This window comes from Octopus bimaculoides, chromosome 6 (assembly GCF_046866305.1).
Source record: "Octopus bimaculoides isolate indiv1 chromosome 6, ASM4686630v1, whole genome shotgun sequence".
In the NCBI taxonomy this organism is placed as follows: domain Eukaryota; kingdom Metazoa; phylum Mollusca; class Cephalopoda; order Octopoda; family Octopodidae; genus Octopus; species Octopus bimaculoides.
In genome coordinates this window covers 26,535,743-26,562,885 of record NC_142933.1, presented here as the reverse complement: position 1 = coordinate 26,562,885, position 27,143 = coordinate 26,535,743, and the positions used below count along the sequence as shown (strand labels likewise).

Below are 27,143 nucleotides of genomic sequence, written 5' to 3'. Positions count from 1 at the left end.
AAACATTTATGTGTGTATGTATGTATGAATGTTGAGCATAACATATTTGACAGTCATAAATGTGTGAACAAAATATTTAACAATCAAAAACAGGAACAATGTGAAAAAGAGGTCCTGACAAGTGAAAACACGCGAAAAATATGTAAAGCCAGTCTTTCGAAAGTACAAACACGCAAGAAGTTCATTGTGTGTAATAGTGTCCACTTTAAGATGTTAGTGAATAACTGGTAAGAAGATGCCGGAATCCAAAATGACACTTTAGGATAAAGTAAGGTATATAGGTGTATGGTGTCTAAGAATTGTGTACGGGTAGCTGAGAAGATAAGAGAGAGGATGAGGAGGTAGAGGAAGATAGGGTAAAAAAATAGAGCAAAATGAAATGAATTTTAAAAAGAGTAGTAGGTGTCTGTGGTAGTCTTAAAGTCCATAGGTGTTGGGGAGGAGATCTAGTACCGGAATTTGAACTCAGAACATAACGGCAGACGAAATACCGTTAAGCATTTCGCCCGGCGTCCTAATATTGGTGGAATTCTGCTTTACGTACACCATATACCTCTTCATAACTTTTGTTATTTTTTCGAATTTTCAGAAAATTTTTTTCGAAAGCAATTAACTCTTTATTGATTAATGGCGAAAATGAAATTCATGTCAATGATTACTTTACAAAACTACACCAATACACCAAATATGAAATCAATTGGAACAGAAATTGATGAAACTGAGAAGAGGTAACCAAACAGAAAACATCCAACTTAATACAATTTATTGATAGTATCAATAGCACTACAAACATGAACACACCATGAAATTTATCGCGGTAGCATGTAATTCAAGTCGCGAGATAAACACATAGCTTCAGTTATAATGTACGTGTGCATGTATGGATTAACCATTAAGCAAAATAAGCACGTGCTTATGGCATCAAGGGAAGCAGGATGGGCATCAGAGAAATGGTAGATGGTCTACGGCACAAAAGGAATTACTTTAAACCTGCTAAAATAATATTCCAAGTGGTTTATATGATCGAAAATATAATTTCGAAGTGTTTCTGGTGTCATAGTGAGGATCTGATTAAAAACTTTGCAATTAAAACAAGTAGGAGAAAACTTGAAAAATAAATAGAGCAGAAGTATACAAACATTTTTTTTTTCCATCTTACTATTAGTTTTGTTTCATTTTGACAAATAAAAAATATTTTATGATTTATATTTGAATTACATATATATTTGGGAGCAGCAAAGGCTTCTGTGAGTCTTAATCCGGCCATGTATTTATGTATGTATGTATGTATGTATGTATGTATGTATGTATGTATGTATGTATGTACGTACGTACGTACGTATGTACGTATGTATGCATGTATTTATGTGAGTGTGTATGTATGTGTGTGTGTATGTCTGTCTATCTATCTATCTATCTATCTATCTATCTATCTATCTATCAATCTATCTATCTATCTATCTATCTATCTATCTGTCTGTCTGTCTATTAATCAATCAATCAATCAATCAATCAAATGGAATGAGTACATTTAACGATCAAAAAGAATAAACACATAAGGCCCAACTTTTATGATACACCTCAGACACTTACTTCATCCAGTGATGGTTTTCACTACGTAATTTTATGTCCCTCTCGACAAATTTCGGTACAGAATCTTGGAAGAGATTTATGTACATTTACGATATTGAATATTATTGGTCATACGATCTCGTGTTAGCAAACATGGCAGCGAACATTCAGACACAAGTGATTTGCTATTTTTAGCCAATAAAATCGTTTTGCTTTTGGTGCGTTCATTTGTCTCAAAACACTCCTATTGTAGCAGGGTAAAATTTATAAAAAGCTATCGTTATTTGTCGGATAAAAGCTATAGCTATTTGTTGCTGGTGGTTGGGCAAGACGGTCCGCCCCGAGTGCCCCTTTTATAGGGCGGCACTTTTATAAACTGTAATGTTGGAGAAGCTATATAGAGTGTGAAGGTAGCTGTGGAGCGACAAACTCAAGGTTACTCCGGACGGTACAGATTGAATATGTGACTAAGTAGGTAAGCAGAGGGTGTCGAAATATCCTAGACCAGAACTCGCAAAAGAAGACATTCTCTCATACCCACTTTCTCACTGTCTCCCAAATTTTCTCACCATAACGATGATCTCACTCATGCACGATGGCGATTGGTTCGAGAGAGTAAAATGTTTTTTCACATAGCCATATATATATATATATCGCTATACATTCATTATGACAAAGCACAAAGGACTTTATGTTGTTTTATGTATTGCCTAATTGAGTGGTTCTCAAACTGACAAATACCGCCCGCGTATCATATACGCACGCACGCACGCACACGCACACACACGCACGCACGCACGCACGCATGCACGCACACACACACACACACACACACACACACACACGCACGCACACACACACACGTGGGCGCGCGTGCAAAATTTTTTGCGTCCCTAATTTAACTCTATTCTCCATGGCGTTGGACAAGTTTAAGAAGTTTTAAACCTTCTGAATTTATTTAAACATGGCAGTTTTATGTCTCCTTTTCAATCCTTACAACCGCCTTCCCAGAAGAGCCTCCATTTTGTGAGAAACAGGTCTTTTTCGCATTAGTTTTACTATGTACATGTTTGTGAATGTGAACTGCTACAATTTTCCATTAATTTTGTATGCATTATCAACTGATACTTTTACATATTTTCATAGCTTAAACCCTGTTATTTTGTATATGCCAAGCATGAGCAACTATTTTCGAAAAGCGAGGTACACGAAACATGGTTTATCACGAGGTGGGCCGCACTACCAAAAAAAAAAATAATAAAATTCGGTTAACCTTCAGTGTTTGACCCGAGCAGAAAATGGGGGAAAAATAGCGTAATAGGTGTAAAACAACATGTAGTAAATGAATATGAAAAAAAAAAAAAAAAAATACCCGCTGGCGAACGGGAGGGGTGGGGGAGACGACTCGGAAAATTCACACGGTCAAACTCGCAGGATCTGAAAACTCAACGTTAAGAACAGGTTACAAAAATGAAAAAAAAAATAGTGTAATATGATGTGTATAACAACGTGTAGTAAACAAATATGAAAAAAAAATGCACGCTGGTGAACGGGGTGAGGGAGAGAGGACTCGGAAAATTCACTTGCCCAGGGTACCATGCAGTAGGACTGATCCCGGAACCGTGTGGTTGGGAAGAATATCCATTTTCTTGAGGGAAAAAATCGGATCGTATGAATTGTCCTCTCTCTCTCCCCTCTCTGTTCGCCAGTAAGTGTTTTCAACCATAGCCTCGGGCCGATTAATGCGTCCTGGAGGCCGAAGGTGGCATTTCAGAGGAAAAATTACCTAAGCTATAAACGAAGATAAAAACAAAAATTTGCGCGCAAAATTTTTTCGATTCTGTCTTCACCATAATGGTATTAACAGAAACAATTGTAGCGTAGATATTTGTAAGCCATTCAAGAATGCGCGCGCGCGCACACACACACACACAAAACGTTAGTTTCACTGCACCATTTAATTCTCATTTCAATCTCAATATTTTCGTCGCTTTGAAACCGAGACTTGTTCACTGACAAGACAGATGCAGCACGAGTTTTTGTCGGTTTTGTCGCGGTTTCAAAGAACGAAGATATTTAGACACAAGTGAAATTTAAATGTTGCAGTGAAAGTAACGGCTTTTGTTCTGGAATCGCTTACAAACATCGTACACGCTGCAAATTCTTTTAAATATTCACCCTTACGCTGACCCTAATTACAAAACTTTCCACTGTTTTTCATTTTTTAAAAATTCTTTATACAGACAGTTCATGTTATTAAAATAGATTACCTTTAGCATTCCTTTAAATTGTTACGAGAAAAAATTTACTAATAGAGAGTGATGTTATAGAAATAAGAATCTATACTCTATGCGTAGTCCATTTCTTGAATATGGACATGCGATAGTGATGATAAAGAAACGAGAAGGGTGTTTTTTGATTTTTGTGATCGGGTGTTAACGTTGAGTTTTCGGATCCTCTGAGTTTGATCGTGTGAATTCTCCGAGTCCTGTCCTCACCCCACCAGCGCACATGTTTTTTTCATAATAGTTCAGTAAAAAATTGAAAAAAAATATAGTGTACTAGGTGTAAAATAATGTGTAGTAAACGAATATGGAGAAAAAAATTGCTCCGATGAACGGGGAAGTGGTGAGAGGACTCGGAACACTCGCGATGTGAATTTTCCGAGTCGTCTTCCCCCACCTCCCGTTCGTCAGCGCGCATTTTTTTTTTTTCATATTCGTTAACTACATGCTGTTTTACACCTATTACACTATTTTTTTAATTCATTTTTTTGCTCGGGTCAAACACTGGAGGTTAACCAAAAATTCAAGGTTATTTATTGTTAGGTACGCTATTTTGAAAGTCCCGCGGGCCGACGTTTGCTCATTACTTGTATATGCATTCATTCTTGTTACACACCATAAACTGCGTTGCTGTTTTTACATTGCAATATTTTCGAATTTCTTTGGATTCGTGATCTGCATATTCTCCGTGACCTAATTAAATGACTGAATATATGAATTATTCTCATAGTTATTTCTCCTTATCTTTGGAATCACCTCTATTCATTTACATTATTGCAATTGGTCTTTTTATCGACGCTACACTATCTGTCCCACAAGCAGATGGAATTTATTTTCGTGTGCCAGAAATTCAGTGCATTATGTCCGATGCATATTGTGCTTGTAATTAGCTTCGATATTCTCTTCTCAATCTGTTTTCTATTTATGTATATTTATTACGTGTTCATGGATCCTTAACATTAGTAATAGCAATATTTTTAATAGTGTACAGTATCTTCTTCCCCAAAACAAAAGAAATATTTATGTCGAGGTGTATTTTGATCTGCGTCTTGAAAAAATTTTTTTATCCATCTATCTAGCTACTCATACACATTCACACACACACACACACACACACACACACACACACACACACACACACACACACACACAGTCACGTACACATTGTTTGTGTGTCTGTGTATTTATATTGTTCGTCCTTCGTATAAGCAAAGGCTCAGGATTAGTTTGTGTGTCTGGCTTGGTGGATCCAGAGGTGGATAACGAGGCCTATCTAGGCCAGAAGTTCTCTCCTACACGTAGAGCACGTATATAATGAATTGGCATTGGGCTCATTCCCAGTAGCAGCGGTTGAGTGTGAATCAAACTGCGTCAGTTGGGTATTTTAGAAACACTTCAGACATCCCTTGAACCGCTCCTTTGCCCTCGCGATAGCGCGCTATTCCTGACAGTGTTCACCATAGAGGAGCTGCTTTGGAATGCGATAGTCTGCTATTCCCAGCCCATCTTAACTCAGTCATCTGCAAGCGTATGAACTCATTTACGATGCTGGTTTGCTGAAGCATTTCATGGAACTTGTCCTGTACAGGATGCTGCAGAAATTCTTCATGTGGAAATAGTTGAGACGTTCCGCATATCTCCAATAAACTGCCTCGGACTAAGAGACACGTAAAAGGGTTTTGAGAACAGCTGCGCAATAGTCCTACAGCTTAGTGGTAAGGATGATTCTCCTATGCTCCCATTCTTAAGCTGTCTGCCGAAAGCAGCGCTGGCTTTGGAGATCTTGCTGTTGATCACTTCACTCATGTTTACTGCTCTCGAGAGGATATTGCCGAAACAGGTGAACCTGTTACTCACCTATAAGTTTTTGTCCATTCACTGTGACTCAAGGTTCCCGGTACGGAATTTCGGGGCAGATTGGTGCACGACGTTAGTCTTGTTTGTGCGTATTGTGAGGCAAAACATTATCAAAAGTTGCTGAGAACCGGTCCATTTTCTACTGCATCTCATTAGCATTATGAGCAGTCATCGGTGAAGAGAAACTCCTTGAGAACATATTGTTTCTTTTACTTTAGTGACAGTTTGATGACAACGGGTCTTGTACAGCTTGCTAGTCGGGCGTTACCTGATGCAGATACCCTGGGTGCTGTTGTCAAAAACATCAGTCAGCACTGCCGAAAAAATATAGTAAAAAGCATGGGAGTTGGTGCGAAGCCCTGTTCGACAATTTGTTGCTGAGATGTCAAATGCTTCTGTCTTCTAGTACGCGGACCATTATGCTGTGATGGAACTCTTAGACCATAGCATTGAACTTGCTCAGGTAGCCAAACTTCTCCATGATTTTTCATAAGTCGTCCTTGTTGACCACGCGAAAAACTCTCAGGTTGCCAAAGGTGTTATTTTTCATTGATATTTCAGTGATGAGGCACTTTCAGTCTTGTAGTTTACATCATAGTTCTAAGAAAAAAACAAAATAAGATGAAAAAACCGAAACATACAACCCAGCCTGTGAACCAACGAGAAACTGGAACTTATTGTGTGAAAAGTTCGATGCTAAAAAAGCAAATCGTTCCGGACATATGCAAGGCTAAGGACAAACTCAATGCAATTTTTAAAAAAATATTTTTATGCAAACTTTATCAAGCTTTCTGGTGATAAAGCAAATGTGCTACTAATTTTAGAAAACGCGTCTGTTCACTCACGTTAGAAATTTGTCAAAAATGTGGTAAAGTAAGGTACTTGCTCTTTCCAGTGTTACCATCGCGTTCTCACCAATGGATCAAGGTATAATTGTATTTTACAAGGAATTATACCAACGAAGATTTTTTTGGATAGAGTTCTCGTGGTAATAGAAGAGGACGAAGACAACCGAAAACAAAGAACTCAGGAATATCAAGAACTACTAGCTTAAGTTTGCAACATTCTGTCTACTCGTTTCATGACAGACACTGAAGAATACTACTCTTGCCAGTTCTTAGGGAAAGAAACTTGTACGATGTAGAAGTTGAATAGGATTTTGAAGGATTTGAAACAATGTGTTTCTATAGTATATTTCAGAGGGCAAGTAAACCATGTCACAAAAGGTGACTTTAGAATCAGACTAGAAGACAGAGGTGGTGACTCTGGACACCAAATGTTAACAGAAGAAGTAACAAACGAACTTCTTGTTCGTAACAGTAGAGATTGAGAGATGGTGAAGACGACGAGCCATTGCCCGAGAAACTCAGACTGTGTTATACGATGAACCTCATGGTAGTGTCATTTTGTATACTGGTTTCAAATTTTGGCACAAGGCCAACAATTTCTGGTGGGCGGATAAGTCGATTACATTAACCCCAGTGCTTAGATTATTCCTATTTTTTCGATCCCGAAATGATGAAAGATAAAGTCAGTCTCGGCAGAATTTGAACTCAGAACTTAAAGACGAACGAAATGCTGCTAGCATGTTTCCCGGCGTGCTAACGATTCAGCCAGCTCGCCGCCTAACGCCATTTCATATATTGACTCGTGAATAGAAACTGATTGCTCAGCAATCTTATCAACATCTTAAAAGCCGCGAGCTGGCAGAATCGTTAGCTTGTTGGGCAAAATGCTTAGCGGCATTTCCTCCATCTGCACGTTCTGAGTTCAAATTCCACTGCGGTCGACTTTGCCTTTCGTCCCTTCGAAGTCGATAAAATATATACCAGTTGAACACTGGGATTGATGTATCTGACTTAGCCCCTCACCCGGAATTGTTGGCTTTGAGCCAAAAGGAACTCATTATCCAGAAGCTGCATCACAAAGATAAACAACTGAAATTCGGTTCGTTCTTCAAGCGAATACATCTAAAGCTGTTAAGCCTGTTGATGCTATTGACGGCTCACCTATTGTTGACTTAGACCCACCACACCCATTTCAGACTTGCCAAGGCAAGCAAATTGCCATTGCTCTAGGCAAGTTATCACTTTCATTCCTGTCACATCTCCATTAAATAAAGCTGATCTGTAATCTATCACAAGCAAAAGAAATTAACAAACTGTGATATCAACGTTTTTAAAGTTTTACTGTAACATTGATTTCAAATTTTGGCTCAAAGCCAGCATGTTCGAGGAAGGCGGTAAGTCGATCATCTCGACCCTAGTCCTCTGGTGCTTATTTTATCGACCCCAAAAGGATGAAAGGCAAAGTCGACCTCGGTAGAATTTGAACTCAGAAAGTAAGGACCGGACGAAATGCTACAAAGCATTTTGTCCGGCGTACTAACGATTTTGCCAGCTCGCCGCCTTGCTTTATTGCAATATTAAATACTAGTTATACAATACGAACAATATTTTTTCCATTTTTGTTAGTTTATCATGCTCTGTGTATACATATTTCCAAAACGCATACAATATCAACACCTTCTGCCATTGTTTAACTCGAACAATCGGTTAAAACGGTCATTCTCCTATCAGTACGGTTTAACGAGGGTTCACTAACACACACAGGTACAGGGAGAGAGAACATACATACACACACATTCTTTCTCTAGCTCGCGCTCTCAAATACGCGCGCGCGCGCACACACAGTGAGAGTTTCCTTCACATTCAAGAGAAAAACTATTCAGTAAATATTGTCGAGTAAAAATGAACTTTATAACCCATTTCGTCTACTTTTTACTATATATCTGAGGTACCGAGAGTTTTATAAATAAAAATAAATCCCACTAGATAACAGAATCGACAACCAATATTCATTCCCTCTCTCGTTCCTACTTACGTGGCTGAGAAATGCCCCATTACACATAACCTTTGATTAGTGCGATCAACTAATCCTATTCTGTAACCGCATTAATCAGAACTGCACTGTTTAAATATAACAATCAAAGGCAAAAAAATAATTGATTCAGGATTGATCATTATTGATTCTCGAAACATCGAAGTTATATTAAAGCATAAAAATACATCACTCTAACAAAGGTAAATTAAACATGCACATTAAACTATTTTTACTTATCGTTTCTTAACTATTCCTAAATCTTGAAACGTTCTTTCAAGATCTTTGAATGTTATTAGTTCTTTTGAATCATTTTCGTCTTCACCAGAATCTTTTGATTATTTTTCGTCGGACGATCTCTGCTGTTCTGTTTCCAAGACTTCGCCATCATCCAGCCTTTCAAATGTGAATCTAATTAGTCTCGAACGTTTATTGCATCAATATCCTCAAAACCTAAGTTTTTTTCCTTTAAACAGTGTTGTTTTTTCATTATTCACCACTGTTCAGTATTCATATTCATTATTCACCACTGTTCAGTATTCATATTCATTATTCACCACTGTTCAGTATTCATATTCATTATTCACCACTGTTCAGTATTCATATTCATTATTCACCACTAATTAAAGAGAGGAAGAAACGATGAAATTGAGGAAACAGACAGTAAATATATGCCGTCACATGAACGATAAAATCTCGCGCAGAGTAAGGTGAAAGATGTTTGTTTGCCTTGCTTTAAGACGTGTCGAAAGCACTGTTGGATAAAGAACTTGCGTACCTATCTCTTCAACAACACCGTGCTATCTTCGCTCTTATAAGCGAAACATCGGCAACTACAAACATTGACTACGACAAAGAGAACTATGGAAAGATCCATTCTTAGAATATCATTGCAGAAGCATATCCGAATCGAGGTAATTCGAGAAAGTGGGTGGAATGAACGACGGGATCACAGAATGCTGAAAGTGCAATTTCCGGGGACAGAACAAGTCGCAAGATTCGCAGACAACAAGTGGACCCATGTAGTTGTCGTGTGATATCTGAGGAGACCACTGCGGGAGACCTTGAAGACGACATAGATAAGAAATTCCGTTTCAAATGAAAAAGGAAGCAATCAATGGTAGAATAGAATTGTGATAAATGATGCATAAGGACACCTGCTAGTCTTGTCGATAGGGCAATAGAGCGACATTATTTCAGAAGTCTTTTATTATTCTCATTAAGAATAAATGTTTTTAAGGCCTTGAAGTTTAATAGCTTTTTTCTTCTTAGTAGAGCACTCAGAAGAAAAAGCTGTAAGAATCAAGTTGTACTGACGATAATGAGTATACATGTCATATTTCGGAGACTCTTCCTTCCGAACACGTTGGTTATATAGCTACCCCATACAGCGATGTTAAGTTATTGGGTATATCAATTTACACATTAAACGCATTCTTGAGGCTATTATGTAAATATTAATGACTTGTAGGCACGTGGTATTCCGTTATGCAACCATAATAAAGTATATTAAATGTTTTTTTATGAGTCATCACCATGTTCTACTGCGTTAGCAGTGTTCTTTACATTATTTTACTCTTTTACTTGTTTCAGTCATTCGACTGCGGCCATACTGGAGCACCGCCTTTAGTCGAGCAAATCGACCCCAGGACTTATTCTTGGGAAGCCTAGTACTTATTCTATCGGTCTCTTTTTGCCGAACCGCTAAGTTACGGGGACGTAAACACACCAGCATCGGTTATCAAGCGATGGTGGGGGGACAAACACAGACACACAAACACACATACATACATACATATATATATAACAATTAGAAAATGGAGGATAATATGCTGAACCCAACTACTTGCAGACGGTGTATCCCGTTGAATTCATTAATTTAATTCATAGCAAAAGTGACGAAAAAAGAAAGGAGAAGAAATAAAGAACCAAAGCACAGGTGTCCATGGCAGACTATGTTATTTTGCCAACCTGGTTTACATATAGAAGTACAAATTACATAAGGAAATGGGGTTACATGCCCGAACCGCTAGGCCTCTTCAGAGATTCACAAAGGGTTTCATACTTCAAAATGTCATCCGATAATCACTCCGGAAAGGAATATTCGGATAGAATGGGGCTTGCTAAAACTAGGCCGAAACAGCTGTAAGATTAAACTTCTGTTCATCCTCCAATTCCTTATGTAATTTGTACTTCTATATGTAAACCAGGTTGGCAAAATAACATAGTCTGCCATGGATACCTGTGCTTTGGTTCTTTATTTCTTCTCCTTTCTTTTTTTGTCACTTTTGCTATAAATTAAATTAATGAATTCAACGGGATACACCGTCTGCAAGTAATTGGGTTCAGCATATTATCCTCCATTTTCTAATTGTTATACAAATTTTGGGTAAAACCTCCACTTTTACCCGCTCCCATTGATTGCACCTAGTATAGCACTAGTGTAGCAATAATTGGGTACCCTCCCAGCAGTATACTGGATAGATACTATCCCTTAGTGGGTTGAACCCCCAACCCCTAACTCTCTCACGTTATATATATATATATATATATATATATATATATATATATATATATATATATATATATATATATATATATATATATATATATATATATATACGACGGGCTTCTTTCAGTTTCCGTCTACCAAATCCACTCACAAGGCTTTGGTCGGCCCGAGGCTATAGTAGAAGACACTCGCCCAAGGTGTCACGCAGTGGGACTGAACCCGGTTAGTAAGCAAGCTACTTACCACACAGCCATTCCTGCGCCTGTTAAGGTTCTTTCTACAGAAATTATAGCCAACACTGATCTTTTGCTACAACGTTTCGTATCGAGACGTCAGATGTAAACATAGCAGCCCCGGGAATGTGTTTAATATGTAAGTTGGTATACCCAACTTAACATCGCTGTATGCGGTGGCTATATAAGTAATGTGTTCGGAGGCAAGAGTGGGGTAGATGGGTGCTGATGAAGGGACATCCCCCCCCCACCACCACCACCACGAAATATGACATACACTCATTACCCAGTTTTGACTCTGAACTCATTTTATTTACATCTGATGTCTCGATACGAAATGTTGTATATAATTTGGTTATAATTTCTGTAGAAATAACTTTAACAAAATAATTTAAAGAACACGACAGTGATTTAATCGTGGTGTCTGCTCGGCTGTCTAGCGATTTGGTTTCGAATCCGTTACATTTTAAAGTTTACCAACAACCCTTTATCAATCATAAATGCTATATACCAACTGAAATCTGTTTCTGATTTAGCTCAAAGATAATTCATGTCAATTATTATGGAATTTCGATTTCGTAAAATACTGTATGTAAAGCCTTACCTATATTAGAGTAGTGGCCTGATTTGGTTAATATTTCATACTGTTTGTTAACTCGCCAAATCTAAGGGTTTTTCTTATTTTGCTTGCTTTACTTTCTCTCTCTCTCTCTCTCTCTCTCCCTCCTCTCTCTCTTCCTCCTCTCTCTCCCTCCCCATCTCTCTCTCCCTCCTCTCTCTACGTTTGACTTTGTTAATAATTTTTTTAAAGCTTAACATTTAATTTAATAACTTAACATTATTCTTTGTGCTTTTCATCCCACCCTGCAACTGAACGATCATTCTTGTTTTTTTTTTTGGTGGGGGGGATATGATGATGGGACTTGCGGTGGCGGCGACGACGAACACCACTACCACCATCACCACCACCACCCGCCCCGCACAGACAACAGAGTTTTTTTATTAAGCAGATTAGTGCATAGAATTTAGAGAAACCAGTCGAAGAAAGGATTGGAACATAACTTTTACTGCAGTTCAGGAATGTTTTATGTATCAAATGCCCCAGCTTACATGCACATACCTTTTCCTTATTGCAAGACAGTCTATCCATTGATTCGGAAATTTAAAACATAAAGGTATACCTCCATTTTAAAGACAACAGGAAAGTAAGTTTTTGAAGTGAGATTGAACCGGTCGTGTGAGTGATTATTTGGAAGTTCACTCATTGGTTCAGTTGGCAATTAAAATTATATAACACTTCAGAGAACATATTAATTAATTAATTAATTAACTCCCACCCCTACTTAATTCTACATAGAAAGTATTTCATGTAACCTTCTTTCAAAACCCTTAGCACGCAGATTACTCAATGATTTCTGTTCGTATTATTATAGTAGTGAAGGCGGCGAGCTGGCAGAAACGTTAGCACGCCGGGCGAAATGCTTAGCGGTATTTCGTCTGTCTTTATGTTCTGAGTTAAAATTCCACCGAGGTCGACTTTGCCTTTCATCTTTTCGGGGTCGATTAAATAAGTACCAGTTATGCATTGGAGTCGATATAATCGACTTAATCTGTTTGTCCCCTCTTGGTGTAGCCCCTTGTGGGCAATAAAGAAATAAGAAACGTTTGGACTCCGGGCGAAATGCTTAGCAGTATTTCGTCTGCCACTGCGCTCTGAGTTCAAATTCCGCCGAAGTCGACTTTGCCTTTCATCCTTTCGGGGTCGATAAATTAAGTACCAGTTACGTACTGGGGTCGATATAATCGACTTAATCCGTTTGTCTGTTCTTGTTTGTCCCCTCTGTGTGTAGCCCCTTGTGGGCAGTAAAGAAATAGGTATTTCGTCTGTCTTTACGTTCCGAGTTCAAATTCCATCGAGGTCGACTTTGCCTTTCATCCTTTCGAGGTCGATAAATTAAGTACCAGTTGCGTACTGGAGTCAGTCTAATCGACTGGCCCCCTCCCCAAAATGTTGGGCCTTGTACCTAGAGTAGAAACGATTGTTATTATAGTAGTAGTTGTTTTTTATTCTTAATTGAGCAGATATCAATGATCAAGGGCATTCTACTTGTAATCATCCAGTTTCTTCTGGACAGAGTACCCAAGACTAAGGCATCCAAATGCCCCTCTTTTTTTTAAAGAGAGAGGGGGGGGAGAAAGAGATACATGACAGCATGGTACGATTTCAGAGAAATTTGACTGCTATTTCTTGTAAAATCGAGCAATCATGCAGAAGCCCTTATTCGGTAGTTTATCGCTCAGTTTTTTTAAGTCCGCGCGGTATTGTTTACCACTACCATACCACTACCGATTCAACTTTGATGTAAGAGATCAATAATCAAAAATATTCTATCCATGACATTTCCGTTTGCAGGACTACATTATTTACTGCAGTAGTTCCCAAACGAGCCATCACGAAGGGCGTTCTACGTATACCGTGATTAAAAAAAATATTATTTAAAACTTCAGAACATCCATATTAATACGTGTCTTTAAAAAACATGCTATTCATCATTCTTTTATATATACAAATACGATTAATAAAACAAGATAAACAATAGTTTGTTTATTTTTTTATTTATAATCTTTATCTTTATATCAATAATTTTCGTTCAACTTTCCATGTGTAAATCGTTATTTTTTTCTTTTCTTTTTTATCTCCCGGTGCCGCGGAGTTTTTATTTAATCTCCGTGGCGTCACGAAGTAAAAAAACAGTGAATTTAGGCTTTAGGGGTAGTTGAACATGGGATGGAACGGTGATTGAGGATCGTGGAGTAGCAGAGGTTCGTGTTAGATATCACAGACGTTGGCAATCAAGACTGGAGGAGATATTGAGTAGAGCATCCCAATGCAGTAACCGTTAGCCAAACGGAGATATTCAGTACTTTTAAATGACTAAAACATCGATTAGGTCAGATGTACTGTTGGTGATCTTTCAGTGTTCGGTAGCGAGAGACTGCACTTTTGGTATTTCATTCCAATGTATCATGAAGTCTATTAAAATGATTGAGGAACACTGATTAATATCCTCGCTCTTTTCTCTTCCGAAACGGGTAAAATTTAAGAGAAATCTTACTGCTGTTTTTACTATTTCTTGCAGGTCGAATGAACTCTACACGGTCGTTCGATCTTCGTGAAATGGCTCCAAAACCCTTATGCGCTGTTGTTTAGTCCTATGTTGCCTTTGAAAGAGCAGGCCTTTGACTAAAAAGTGAAAACCTCACTCTGTTCTTTTTTTCTCAGACTACAATATTTACCATCACTAGCGTAGCTGCAAGGGGACGAAGTAGGGCTCGTCTTCCGTGGAATTTTTGGTGTGGAAGTATTTTTTAAGGTGCATATTGTTATTTTTCATGGAAGTGGTGTAGTGGGATAGAGAAGGCGGTGAGCTGGCAGAAACGTTAGCCCGCCGGGCGAAATGCTTAGCGGTATTTCGTCTGCCGTTACGTTCTGAGTTCAAATTCCACCGAGGTCGACTTTGCCTTTCATCCTTTCGGGGGTCGATAAATTAAGTACCAGTTACGCACTGGAGTTGATATCATCGAATTATTCCCTTTATTTGTCCTTGTTTGTCCCCTCTATGTTTAGCCCCTTGTGGGCAATAAAAGAAATAAGAAACGTTAGCATGCCGGGCGAAATGCTTAGCAGTATTTCGTCTGCCGCTCCGTTCTGAGTTCAAAAGTTCGCTGAGGTCGACTTTGCCTTTCATTCTTTCGGGGTCGATTAAATAAGTATCAGTCACGCACTGGTGTCGATATAATCGACTTAATCCGTTTGTCTGTCCTTGTTTGTCCCCTCTGTGTGTAGCCCCTTGTGGGCAGTAAAGAAATAAGGGATAGAGGAGGGTGGGGGCAAAGCCAAGGACAACTTCGGGTTGCACAAATTCCAACTCCATCATTGTACGTTATTTTTTTCAAGTTGATAGGGTGTAGTTTGAGGGAGCTTTGGCTGTTGTTTCTGACAAACGAGTATATTCTCCCAGGTAATACATAATCTTCGAAATAATTTTAGAAAATTAAGATTATTTTAGGTGCTCCAGGATGGCCACAGTTTTAGGGCTGAAACGTACAAAAGAATAAAAGAATTTAAAGAATTTCAAAAGGGTTTTAGCTATTACATTGAGCAGATCGATCTACTGTATACAAGCTCCGTTGTTATTTCGTGACCTTCCTATTTTAGAGAAAGAGGAAGGGAAGTTTATTCCTTTAAAGAAGCACACTTGCTGCATTGAGCAGATCTTTATCTGGAGTGGGTTTTTTGGTGTTGTTGTTTTTGTCTTTCATAATTCCATTCATTTTAGGATATAAACGGAATTCTAGAAATATGTGTAAATCGATCCACGGTACTTGGCTGGTACTTTATTTTATCGATCTTGGAACGACGAAATGTAAAACTGACCTCACGGGATTGACGCAAAGAATAATCGCGAGTCATTTTTCTCCGACACTAACGATTCTGCCTGTCCATCTTGTTGGCTCGGGCTTTCTTTTGCGTGCGTGCGTGCATGCGTGCGTGCGTGTGCTTCTATTTGTTGTTTCTTTCTTTCTTGCTTTTATCTTTTCTTCATTTCCAGTTGCTATTGTTTTGTTGGTGACTTATCTTTGTTGTGGCATTTTCTTATATTGTTGGTATTTTTATTGTTAACGATCATAATGACGACGATGATAATGTTAATTTCATAATTTCTGTCGTTATTTAGTCCGTAAATTAACTTTGCTCGAGCAGACACATGATCAAAGGCGTTCCAACCGTGACACTTCTCTCTCTCTCTCTCCTATGTGCAGGGAATTCAGGTCCACATTATCCAATGTCGCGCTATTTTTTTTTTAAGTGATGTTGTGATTTGAGGGAAATATTCTAGCTATTTCTCTAGCAGGTCGAGCAACCATGTAGAATCACCATCGTTGCCTGGTGCTAATACTGTTGGATAATAATGATGGTGTTGGAATGTGTGTTGTGTGTGTTGGCACTCCGTCGCTTACGACGTCGAGCGTTCCAGTTGATCTGATCAACGGAACAGCCTGCTCGTGAAATTAACGTGCAAGTGGTTGAGCACTCCACAGACAAGTGTAACCTTAACGTAGTTCTCGGGGATATTCAGCGTGACACAGTGTGACAAGGCTGACCCTTTGAATTACAGGCACAACAGAAACAGGAAGTAAGAGTGAGAGAAAGTTGTGGTGAAAGAGTACAGCAGGGTTCGCCACCATCCCCTGCCGGAGCCTCGTGGAGCTTTAGGTGTTTTCGCTCAATAAACACTCACAACGCCCGGTCTGGGAATGGAAACCGCGATCCTATGACCGCGAGTCCGCTACCCTAACCACTGGGCCATTGCGCCTCGGTGTTGGAATGTGTGCAGAAGGTAAAAGGAAGTTGTGTGATGTTAATATCACATTGTTACTGTTATTTTTTATATCACGAAGACAAGGGATAGTATACCAAATTTTGGCTGCTGCAGTTTTTGTTGTTATTGTTTGAACTGTTCTTACTGTTGTTTACTGCCAAGTCAGTTTTAATTGAGGGTATCTTCGATATAGGTAGTCTAAGTGCGATTGATAGATCAATTATTCCAGATGAATTTTGGCTCAACAACGTTAGCCACTATGGTTTTCCACTCTGGCATGCAGTGGTTAATTGCATGGCGCACCATGTAGAATTCTGAGGCAAATTATTTACCCCCACTATACTGCTCAATTTGTGTTTATACAGCTGTTATTAGTATTATCAAGCATCAGGTCAACCTAAACCGAGGACCAGAGACAGAGTAGCGAGAGTAGCATAAGCTAGTCACCTCAATTTCAAGGACTTAGCGCTAAATTCATGCAAGCTTTCAACTGCGATTCAGTGGTTCTGCTTACGCTGTCTTATAGTACAGTACAACCTTCATATATAAATGATTGATTCATAATTCAGAATATTTCCGAGATCCAATACATTTAAAATTAAACAAATTACAATAATCAAATAGACGGATGCTAATTAATACACTTGCCATCCTATTTCTCTGCTTCGTTGAATTAAACTTGTCATGCAATAATTGAGATTAATTGTTATTTTTCTCATAAATGTGATCGGTTCGACGGATCAGATTATTACTAATATATTACAGACACTCTAATGCTAACCATCACTATTAAATCAAATCAGAAATTTTAAGCAGTTAAGAAATATTTCCTGGTGTACAATTTCGACTTCGACCCAAAGTCATTAAGCAAAATACAGCAGATATAACAAGTTATATCAATATATTATCAGAGTTGCATTTTTAATATTAGATCACAAAAACAAATTTACATTATATTAGAGATGCATATAAAAGGGAGAATATTTAGCTTGTGCACCATTGTTACTTAATTAGTGAATTCGTGTAATATCGTAGCATTTAAGCATTTCCACGTTTGGTTTAAAAGGAAATCAGGATCAATAGAAAAAGAGATTTAAATTCTCCACAAAGGAATTTCCTTGGCTTGAATTATTACCATAAAAATTGTTAACGTCAGCATAAAATGAGGAGAATTGGTTGGTTAGGAGGGGTTGTGGGTTGTAGGTTTCTGGAATATTGGAGATGTTACTAGACATTCGTTTATAAAGGTCATTTTATGTTGGATTGAAATTTCAGATCTTTGAGAAGTAGAAGCCTTGAATTTTCTAATGAGTGGAATCTATGATGAGGGCCGGAATGCTGATTGTGTCTCGGTGTCATTCCCAGGTTTAACCTTCTAAACGTTTCAAACATGTTGGCTAGCAAGTAAATATCAAATTTGAGGTAAAATATTGTATCTCTGTCGATCCTCTCCACTATCACCATCATACTAGGTGTTCTCTATACATTGGTCCTTCAAATCTGCATGGATGGAGTACACATCACGCAAACCATCAGTGACTGGCTGGTGTACCCTCACCCTGTGGAAACTGGTCATTGAAAAATGTAGTTGCATGCATAATAATAATAATAATAATAATAATAATGATAATAATAATAATGATAATAATAATAATAATAATAATAATAATAATAATAATGATAATAATAATAATAATAATAATAATAATAATAATGATTTCAAATTTTGGCACAAGGCCAGGAATTTGGGGGGAGGGTGCTAGTCGATTATATCGACCCCAGTGTTCAACCGATACTTAATTTATTGACTCCCGAAAGAACGCAAGTCGACCTTGGCGGAATTTGAACCCAGAATGTGGAGACAGACGAAATACTGCTAAGAATTTTGCCCAGCATGCTAACGATTCTGCTAGCTCACCACCTTAGTAATGATGATGATGATAAAAGTCTATAAAATAGCTAAATTTTAGTTCAAGCTAAGATGAAGATGTCTAGACTATGTTTCAACTGTACCTCTGACAGCATCACTGAATGCAAAGGGAACCTTTTCTATTTCCCACACACAAGGTTTTAGTTGTTCATCAAGATTTAGTGGAGTGGAGTGGAGTTTAATAACTGAAAAAAGGCGAGGAATCTATTAGGTCAACATGAAGAAAGTTCCTCACTGAAACAAGTCTTTAATTTGACTGTTGATGTTGAAAAACAAAGGTTTACCTGTCAAATTCCAACTTATGAAAGAAATAGAGACTGATCAAAAGTATTGACGCACACTTTTGATGCAAAATATTGGTTTCGATTTTTGGCACAAGGCCAGTTATTTTTTTTACAGAGAATGGGGTGTCAGTCAATTACATCAACTGCAGTACTCAATTGGTACTTATGTTTTTGACCCTGAAAGGATGGAAGGCATAATCTATCCCGGCAGCATTTGATATCAGAATGTAAAGTCAGAAGACATGCCACTAAGCATTTTGTTTGGTGCAGTAATGATTCTGTCACCTCGCCATCTTGCTTTTAGTGCAAAATATTGAACTTGTGAAGTTTTCTAGTGGTATGAAGCCCTTCGTTTCATTGTAGTGATGAAATTTTTGATTCTCTTCATAATGCGAATTACTTGGAGTTGTTGAATTACAGCCTGAATTTGATATTTTTCTGGGGGCAGCATCAAATATAATATAAGCAACATCATATCTATTTATAAGAAGCATCATACCTATTTATAAGCAACATCAGTCGTACCTATTTAAAACAAGATGTGAAGAATTTGTCAGACTGGATTTAGAGTACTAGAGGACATAATGTATGAAGTGAAGAAATGCAAGTATTTTCTTCCTTTGGATTCTACTCCATATATAACCAAATATATCTACTGACTGTGACTGTTTTGACCAAATGATAGATTTGTGCAGTTTTTATTTTTTATAAAGAAGGCCATAATGTTGAATAGTTTGCTTAAAATTTACTTGATCTTTTTAAAAGTAAATGGCATTGATATAAAATATGCTGTGGTCCAATTTATGATGCCTTCGATATAAATGGTAGATATATTGGCTTACAATCATGTATTAAAGAAATTAATGCATTTACAAATTATTCTCCGTTTTGAACACTCATTACATTTAGTTATTAAATGTATTATTGAATTTGTCGGGAAATATTCATTTTCTTTGAATCTGCATAATGCCTGGGCACATTTTTTTATGATTCTACCCATCAATGGGATCCCTTTTCTATTGCCTCATCTCATGAAGATGCTCGTTAATTGATTGTGAAAAGAATATCAGACATCAGGGAGTTGGCTTGTGCAGATGCAGCATGAACACTTTGACAGCTTTCCCACAATAAAACAAGGTTTCAAGTAATGTTTCATATAACAATATCAACACAGACTCATGCCTAATTTCAACTGCAATGAAGTTGGGAACTGGAATAATAATCATATTATGGAATCAAATATTACATGATTTTTCAAATAATCAGTATCTCTGTAACTTTTTATTTCAACATTCTATTAATCTTTGCACGGATATATTCAAACCATGTGGTTCACTTTTTCAGACACTGACTAAAAGCAAAAAAAAAGAAAAATATATTTTAAAATTGCAGGCACAGGAGTGGCTGTGTGGTAAGTAGCTCGCTTACCAACCACATGGCTCCGGGTTCAGTCCTACTGCGTGGCACTTTGGGCAAGTGTCTTCTACTATAACCTCGGGCCGACCAAAGCCTTGTGAGTGGATTTGGTGGACGGAAACTGAAAGAAGCCTGTCGTATATATGTGTATATATATATGTATGTGTGTTTGTGTCTGTGTTTGTCCCCCCCCCCCACCATTGCTTGACAACCGATGCTGGTGTGTTTACGTTCCCGTAACTTAGCGGTTCGGCAAAAAGAATAAGTCCTGGGGTCGATTTTCTTGACTAAAGGCGGTGCTGCAGCATGGCCGCAGTCAAATGACTGAAACAAGTAAAAGAGTAAGGATCTGACTGAATGTGAAGATTATCACTAGCAAACTCAAAGAGAAATACATGAAATCATATAATAATTTCAGTGGTTCCAACCCTCGTGATCTTTTTGAACCACAAATGCCTTTTCAAATGATTAAAATTAGAATGTTTCTTGTTCTTAATGATAGCTTGCTTTTTACTATGTTAAAACAACAGAAAATGTATGAAAAGGTGGATGGATTATTTAGATTATTCCTTTATCAATTACAAATGCTCAAAGTTGGAAGAATTATAAAGAGGTTATCACATCTTACCAAATCATATCTGGAAGAAAGTCTTGGTAAAGAATTTGGCAAGTTTACTCTACTATTTAAAACTGACCTTGCTTCTCATATTGATACATCACAAAACCTTTTAGGCTTAACAGTTTTACTACCTGGCAATTGACAATTCTTTGTAGTTTTTTCTGTTTTTTTTTACAAAAGTGGAAAACACACTGCACATCAATTTGTCATTCATGATTATTTTTGAACCTGAAAAGGACTTAGAATGAACTGAGGAGCACCCACCATCGGTAAAAACATCAAACGATTTCACTGTGATAAGCAATGAACATGAATTTCTGTGTGTATTACACATTTCCAGTTTTATCAACAGATTTGTACATGCTAAATCTAGAAAACGTAATTTTTAAATTGTAGTTTACTATATGTTTTAATATTGATGTATATTAAGACGGTGAGCTGTCAGAAACGTTAGCATGCCAGGTGAAATGCTTAGTGGTATTTTGTGTCTTTATGTTCCGAGATCAAATTCCGTCAAGGTTGACTTTGCCTTTCATCCTTTCAGGGTTGATAAATTAAGTACCAGTTGTATACTGGAGTTGATCTAATCGACTGGCCCCCTCCCCAAAAATTTTGGACCTTGTTCCTAGAGTAGAAAAGATTGTTGTATATGTGTTTTTCAGCATGGTTTTATGGCTGGCTGGATGTCCTTCTTTTCACCAACCACCTTACAGCATGGATTACGTGCATTTTTATGGGCTGCTAGAGAGATTTTCCTTGGTAAGAGTAAGGAACCCTCTCTTCCACTCTGTATTAGTTTTTGTTCAAAGTAACTCTTTTCAAAGATATGTCACAGTCACTTCTGTTGTGGAGTCTACATCTCCTTTGTGAGAAACAAAACGTCTATTGGCAATAAATGAGAAACTCACAATATCTCTACTCTGTTTAAAGGTTCATATTTGTATCAATAGTCATTTCTAATACCTGATGTCTCAATGGTCAACCAGTTAGAATCAGTAACTAAAGTTCCTTCAAAGCAGTCTCTACGAACTAAAAAAATAATAATAATGATGATAATAATACAAGATGTTAGACAATAAAGTCTTAGATACGCTGTGTCTTGACTAGAGATGGAATGGTCATAATTAGACAATCCTTGGTCCTAGATTTGTACAATGACTATCCACAAAGTGGGCTCTGTAACACTTATATAAGCGTCTTACAAAGCCTTCAAAATACTCACATAAACACCAATAAACATTTATAAACAATCTGGAAAAATGCATAATCATCACAACTCCCTTTTTTCAACTCTGTCAACTCTTCATTTGTCAGTTCTACTGCTATCAGCTATTGACTTCATCTACTTTAGAATGAAACCATTTTGCAATTGCTATGATTTTTCCATGAATGTCACTCACAACACTGTCAACATAAAGACCTTTGAAAGCATTCACATTTTCAACATATTTTTTCCAATACCATTTATGGATTCTTTCATAGTTCACTCCTTGGCTTTAACAATGTTCTTAATTGCATTAAAAATATTGCACCATTTCCAAAACTCATGGAGCAAAGTCTACTGCATCAATCAATAGAACAAAGATTATTTGCTGGTAGTTATTCTTTGCAAATGTCCATAGACTTCCAATCCATGTGTTGGCTCTTCCGATTGAAATTAATGAAATGCTGTATTGTTATGAATCTTTATCTAAAATTAATATTTTGAATGCAATTTTCTTTTACTTGATGAAGAAACTATACAAGAACTAATCTTCAAAGATGTTTCATTATCCAAGCTTTTTTTGTTGTTGTGGTAGACAACAGTCAGTGTGTGTTTGTTAACAATCAGAAAACTCAAAAACACATGAGTTTCTACATTGATAAACAAGAATTGGCTTTAGTATAGTTGAAGATCTTCACCACATTTTTTCCAAGAAGAAGAGTCACACAATCTTTAATTGCCTTGAAACTGAGCAAGGTTTTTGCCTCTCAATGTATGTAGGGCTATTCAGGCATGTGCTTCCAATATAAGCTAGTTTCTTTGACATTAGATATTTGTTCTGGCAAATATTTTGCATTAACAGTAGTGTGGAGATGTGTGGCTTAGTGGTTAGAGTGCTAGACTCATGATCATAAGACTGTGATTTCAATTCCTGGACTGGGCAACGCATTGTGTTCTTGAGCAAAACACTTCATTTCACATAGCTCCAGTTCACTCAAATGGCAAAAATGAGTAATTCCATGATGGACTGGTGTCCTGTCCAGGTGGGGAATATATACGCCATGAAGCTGGGAAACCGGCCCCTATGCATAAGTATGACTTGAGAAGGTAACTTTACAAACAGTAGTTCTTTAAATGTAGTTGAACCTTCAACATCAGAACTTGCTGCCTTGGCACTTACCTTTACATTGCAAAAATTCTGACATTTTTTGAAACATTCAAACCATCCATTATCTGCTACAAAAGTTTGTGTTAAGGGGACCATTGACTAGTTCCCCTTTCAAACAAGCTCTTTGCTTTATCTATGTAGTTAAAAACACTGAGTGGTATATATATATTTTTTTACTTTGGTTCACTCCTGCCTCTGACATCCATGTAACTAAGAATTTTCCCAATTCCTCAATTACATCTTTGTTAGTATGTGTGTGAGAGAGAGTGTCTGAGTGTGGGTGTGTATGTGTGAGTTTGCGTGTGTGTGAGTGCGTGTGTGTGAATGTGTGTGTGTTTGTGAGTGTATGTGTGTGTGTGAGTGTGTGTGTGTGTGTGTGTGAACATGTGAGTGTATGTGTGTGAGTGTGTATATGTGTGTGTGTGCGTCTGTGTGTGTGAATGTGTGAGTGTATGTGTGTAAGAGTGTCTGTGTGTGTGAGTGAGTGTGTGTATGTGTGTGTGTGTGTGCACACGTGTGTGTGCATGTGTGTGTGTGTGTGTGTGTGAGAGAGTAAGAACTGTAGATTTAATAGCTATAGATGTCTTCACAGCATCAGAGATATGATATATATATCCTTTTTGATGGTGGAGATCCATTGCTCAGGACAAACTGAAATACCTCTAAGCACTCGGACAGATTTTCTTCTGTGATGGATTATTACCTTTAAATTTGGTTACAAAACTCTTCTGTTTTTCACTACCCACTAAAGTCACGTATTAGAATAATTTTTGTAGGTTAAGGAACATAAACAAAATAGCTGAGAAGCAAAATCAAAATGAATGATGCAGGGGGTAGTGGTGAAATGTGAGCTAGAAAATATGAAATTGGCAGTACCCTCAGCATCTCAAAGTTATTTATACTGTAGCACTTACACTCATCCTCATTGGAGAATAGTGGAACAATGAAAAATTGTGACTAAAACTATTGTCAGGAAGTACACACACACACACTTCTGTCTCTTATATATACATATATATTTTTATGTATATATTATAAGAAACAGAAATGTGTGTGTGCATTTATATATATTTACATACACATACATTTGCCTCTTTTGTATATGTATAATATATTATATATACTGCCTCTTTATTACTTCAATAATGATGCTTACATGTGTGTGTGTGTAATAATAGGCAACTACTTCAATGCTTTGTCAATGTCAACATAGCATTAGAGACATTTTTCTTATAGAGAAGGAAAAATGGCTCAGCAATTTCACACCCCCTCACTTCTGCTTAGAGAAAGCTTTCACTAAGATTAAAGAGAGCAAATATATGTACACATCATATTGCTGAGCTGACGACTTAAATTCCTTTGAATTTAGGTCAGTATTAGTTCTGCACAATGCAACAGGTTACTTCTCAGGATAAAAACTTTAAAAAAAGTAAGAAAACTTCATTAGTGCTACCACCATCTCTAGCTGAGGAAGCCTAAATATAGTCATTTGATATATTAGATAAAGCAACGAAATTTCCCTCAAATAACACCATTTAAAAAGTGACCAACAAGATGATATTGTCATAGATACACTGTGTTTAAAATGTAAGATATCTTGCTCATGGCTAAAACCATCTTTGCTCATAGGTTTGCTAGATCTGAGATAAAATAAACACCAGAACAGAGGTTGCAATGAATTCTCCGTTCACTTCCCCTTCCTACCTCTGTGATGTCCTCGCATCTCACTATCATTCATCTCTGTCAATTGTCTCTATCGCTCATGCTATCTCAGTCATTCAGGTAACTCATTTCTATTATTCATCTCTCTCACACATTTCCATATCACTTACATTACCTCCATTCTCCCTCTTTTCAATTCACTTCACTATGTTGCTCATATAGCTAGATACAGTAACATAATTGCTTGAACCCCTTATTTCTCTGACATCTGTCCTCCCTCCAATCGCCCTCTTGCTTTGGATCTGCATGTATTCTACCACCATGGTATTCATCTTATCTCTGTCATCCATCAAGATGCATATGCATGAGGAATAGGAACAGATTTGTTCATATACAGCACATCCTGCTAACAACCTTACTGTGCTACCAACCATCAATCACCCTTTTCCAGACCATCTGTTAGTGGCATTCATCAAGCTCTCACATCATTGTCTATCTCTATTACCATCCATCACTCAATCTCTCTCTCATACCAGCTAACATGTAGCTGCCATTAAGGCTGTGAACTGGCAAAATTATAAGCACACCGGGCAAAATGCTTAGCAGAATTTCGTCCGTCATTATGTTCTGAGTTCAAATTTCTCTGAGGTCAGATTTACCTTTCATCCTTTCAGGGTTGATTAAATAAGTACCAGTTGAGTACTGGGGTTGATTAAATAAGTACCAGTCGAGTACTGGGGTTGATGTAATCGACTTATCTCTTCCCCCAAAGTTGCTGGTGTTCAGTCAAAATTTGAAACCAATATATAGCTGCCATTATTATCTCTCCCAGTATTGTCACTCCCATTATACTCTTGCTTTTCTCACTCATTCACTCAGGTTACATTATTATTACATCCATTTCTGTTTACCCCCCCTTTCATTATGCTTCCTTGAACACATGGACACACTGCAGGATCCATAGAACCCTTTTGTCTTGTTTAAAGACATGTTAATCTCTCTAATGTAGGCTTCAAGAAAGAATGCACCAAGTACACTCTGTAGAGTAGTTAGTGTTAGGAATGGACATAAACTATAGAAATCCATGCAAAAGATTTAAATATGCCTTCTTTTCTCAAGTATAATAATTCATGCAAAACTTTTTCTGAATTTTCTTGAAATTATTTCCCATGGGCACATGGCGTAGTGGTTAAGAGCACGGGCTACTAACCTCAAGATTCTGAGTTCGATTCCAGGCAGTGACCTGAATAATAATGATAATAATAATAATAATAATAATAACATCAAAAAATACCTTAGGAATGAGAACCCAGGTTCAAAATTTCCCAAGACACCTGATGAAGGCTGGAGGGTACATCAACTAAAACATTGTGTTAATAACAAACAAGATGAGGACAAATATCCATCAAATGTAAATAATATAAATAATGTTATTTCTCTTTCTTTCTTTAGAATCACTAACATTGCCATCCAGTTTTTATTTGCCATCTCCTACTCAGAAGGAAATTTCAAAAATTTAGAATTTACAATGTACAGCTTTTACTAAAATTTTGCTGCCTTCATTATCATCATTTTCTTTTTGTTTATCCATACTTGCATGGCTTTAATGGGTCCTCTGTAGCACAATGTCATGCCAGTTGCCATAGTTCCTTGTCATCTCCTTTGTGAGGTGCCTCTTGAGATCAGTATTTATCGCTTTTTCCAATATCTTCTCTGGTCATCACCTTCTGCAAGTTCTTTCTACTTAGATCACTTGGGAATTCTTTATGCAACTGTCATCATCCATACACATCACTCTCCACACAAGTTCAGTCTTTACTCTTGTACACTACATCTAATCCCTGTTATATCCAGTTTTTTCTCTTGGAATTTTTGTGTTCCATTGATCATGAGCATTAACAATATATACATTCAGCAAAGCATGTTCACCTTATTTATTTCTCACAGCCTCCTATATCCAGTGCCTACATTTTGCTACAATGCACATCTAGACAATACTATCTTGAGTCTTAGGGCTTGCAGGGCTAGTTACACATTTTCCATGGTGTTTAAATGACTGTGATCACCACATTCTCCTGAACGAGATGCCAGTCCATCACAGGGTACTCATTTACGGCTGAGTGGACTGGAGCAATGC

The 27,143-nt window shown here is 37.4% G+C and overlaps 1 protein-coding gene across 2 annotated transcripts in view; it reads left to right on the top strand.

Annotated features, from left to right (window-relative positions):
* Positions 1 to 2,466: 2,466 nt before the first annotated feature.
* LOC106873673 (leucine-rich repeat protein 1) overlaps positions 2,467 to 27,143 on the top strand; it is an 81,879-nt gene continuing 57,202 nt past the window's right edge. Inside the window, exon 1 of one of the 2 annotated variants that reach the window (XM_089353626.1) lies at positions 2,467 to 2,598. In XM_089353626.1, the coding sequence (XP_089209752.1) occupies positions 2,548 to 2,598 (51 nt within the window). In that variant the 5' untranslated portion in view covers positions 2,467 to 2,547. Of the gene's footprint in view, positions 2,610 to 27,143 lie in introns of both variants that reach the window. The other variant, XM_089353628.1, reaches the window with a different exon arrangement.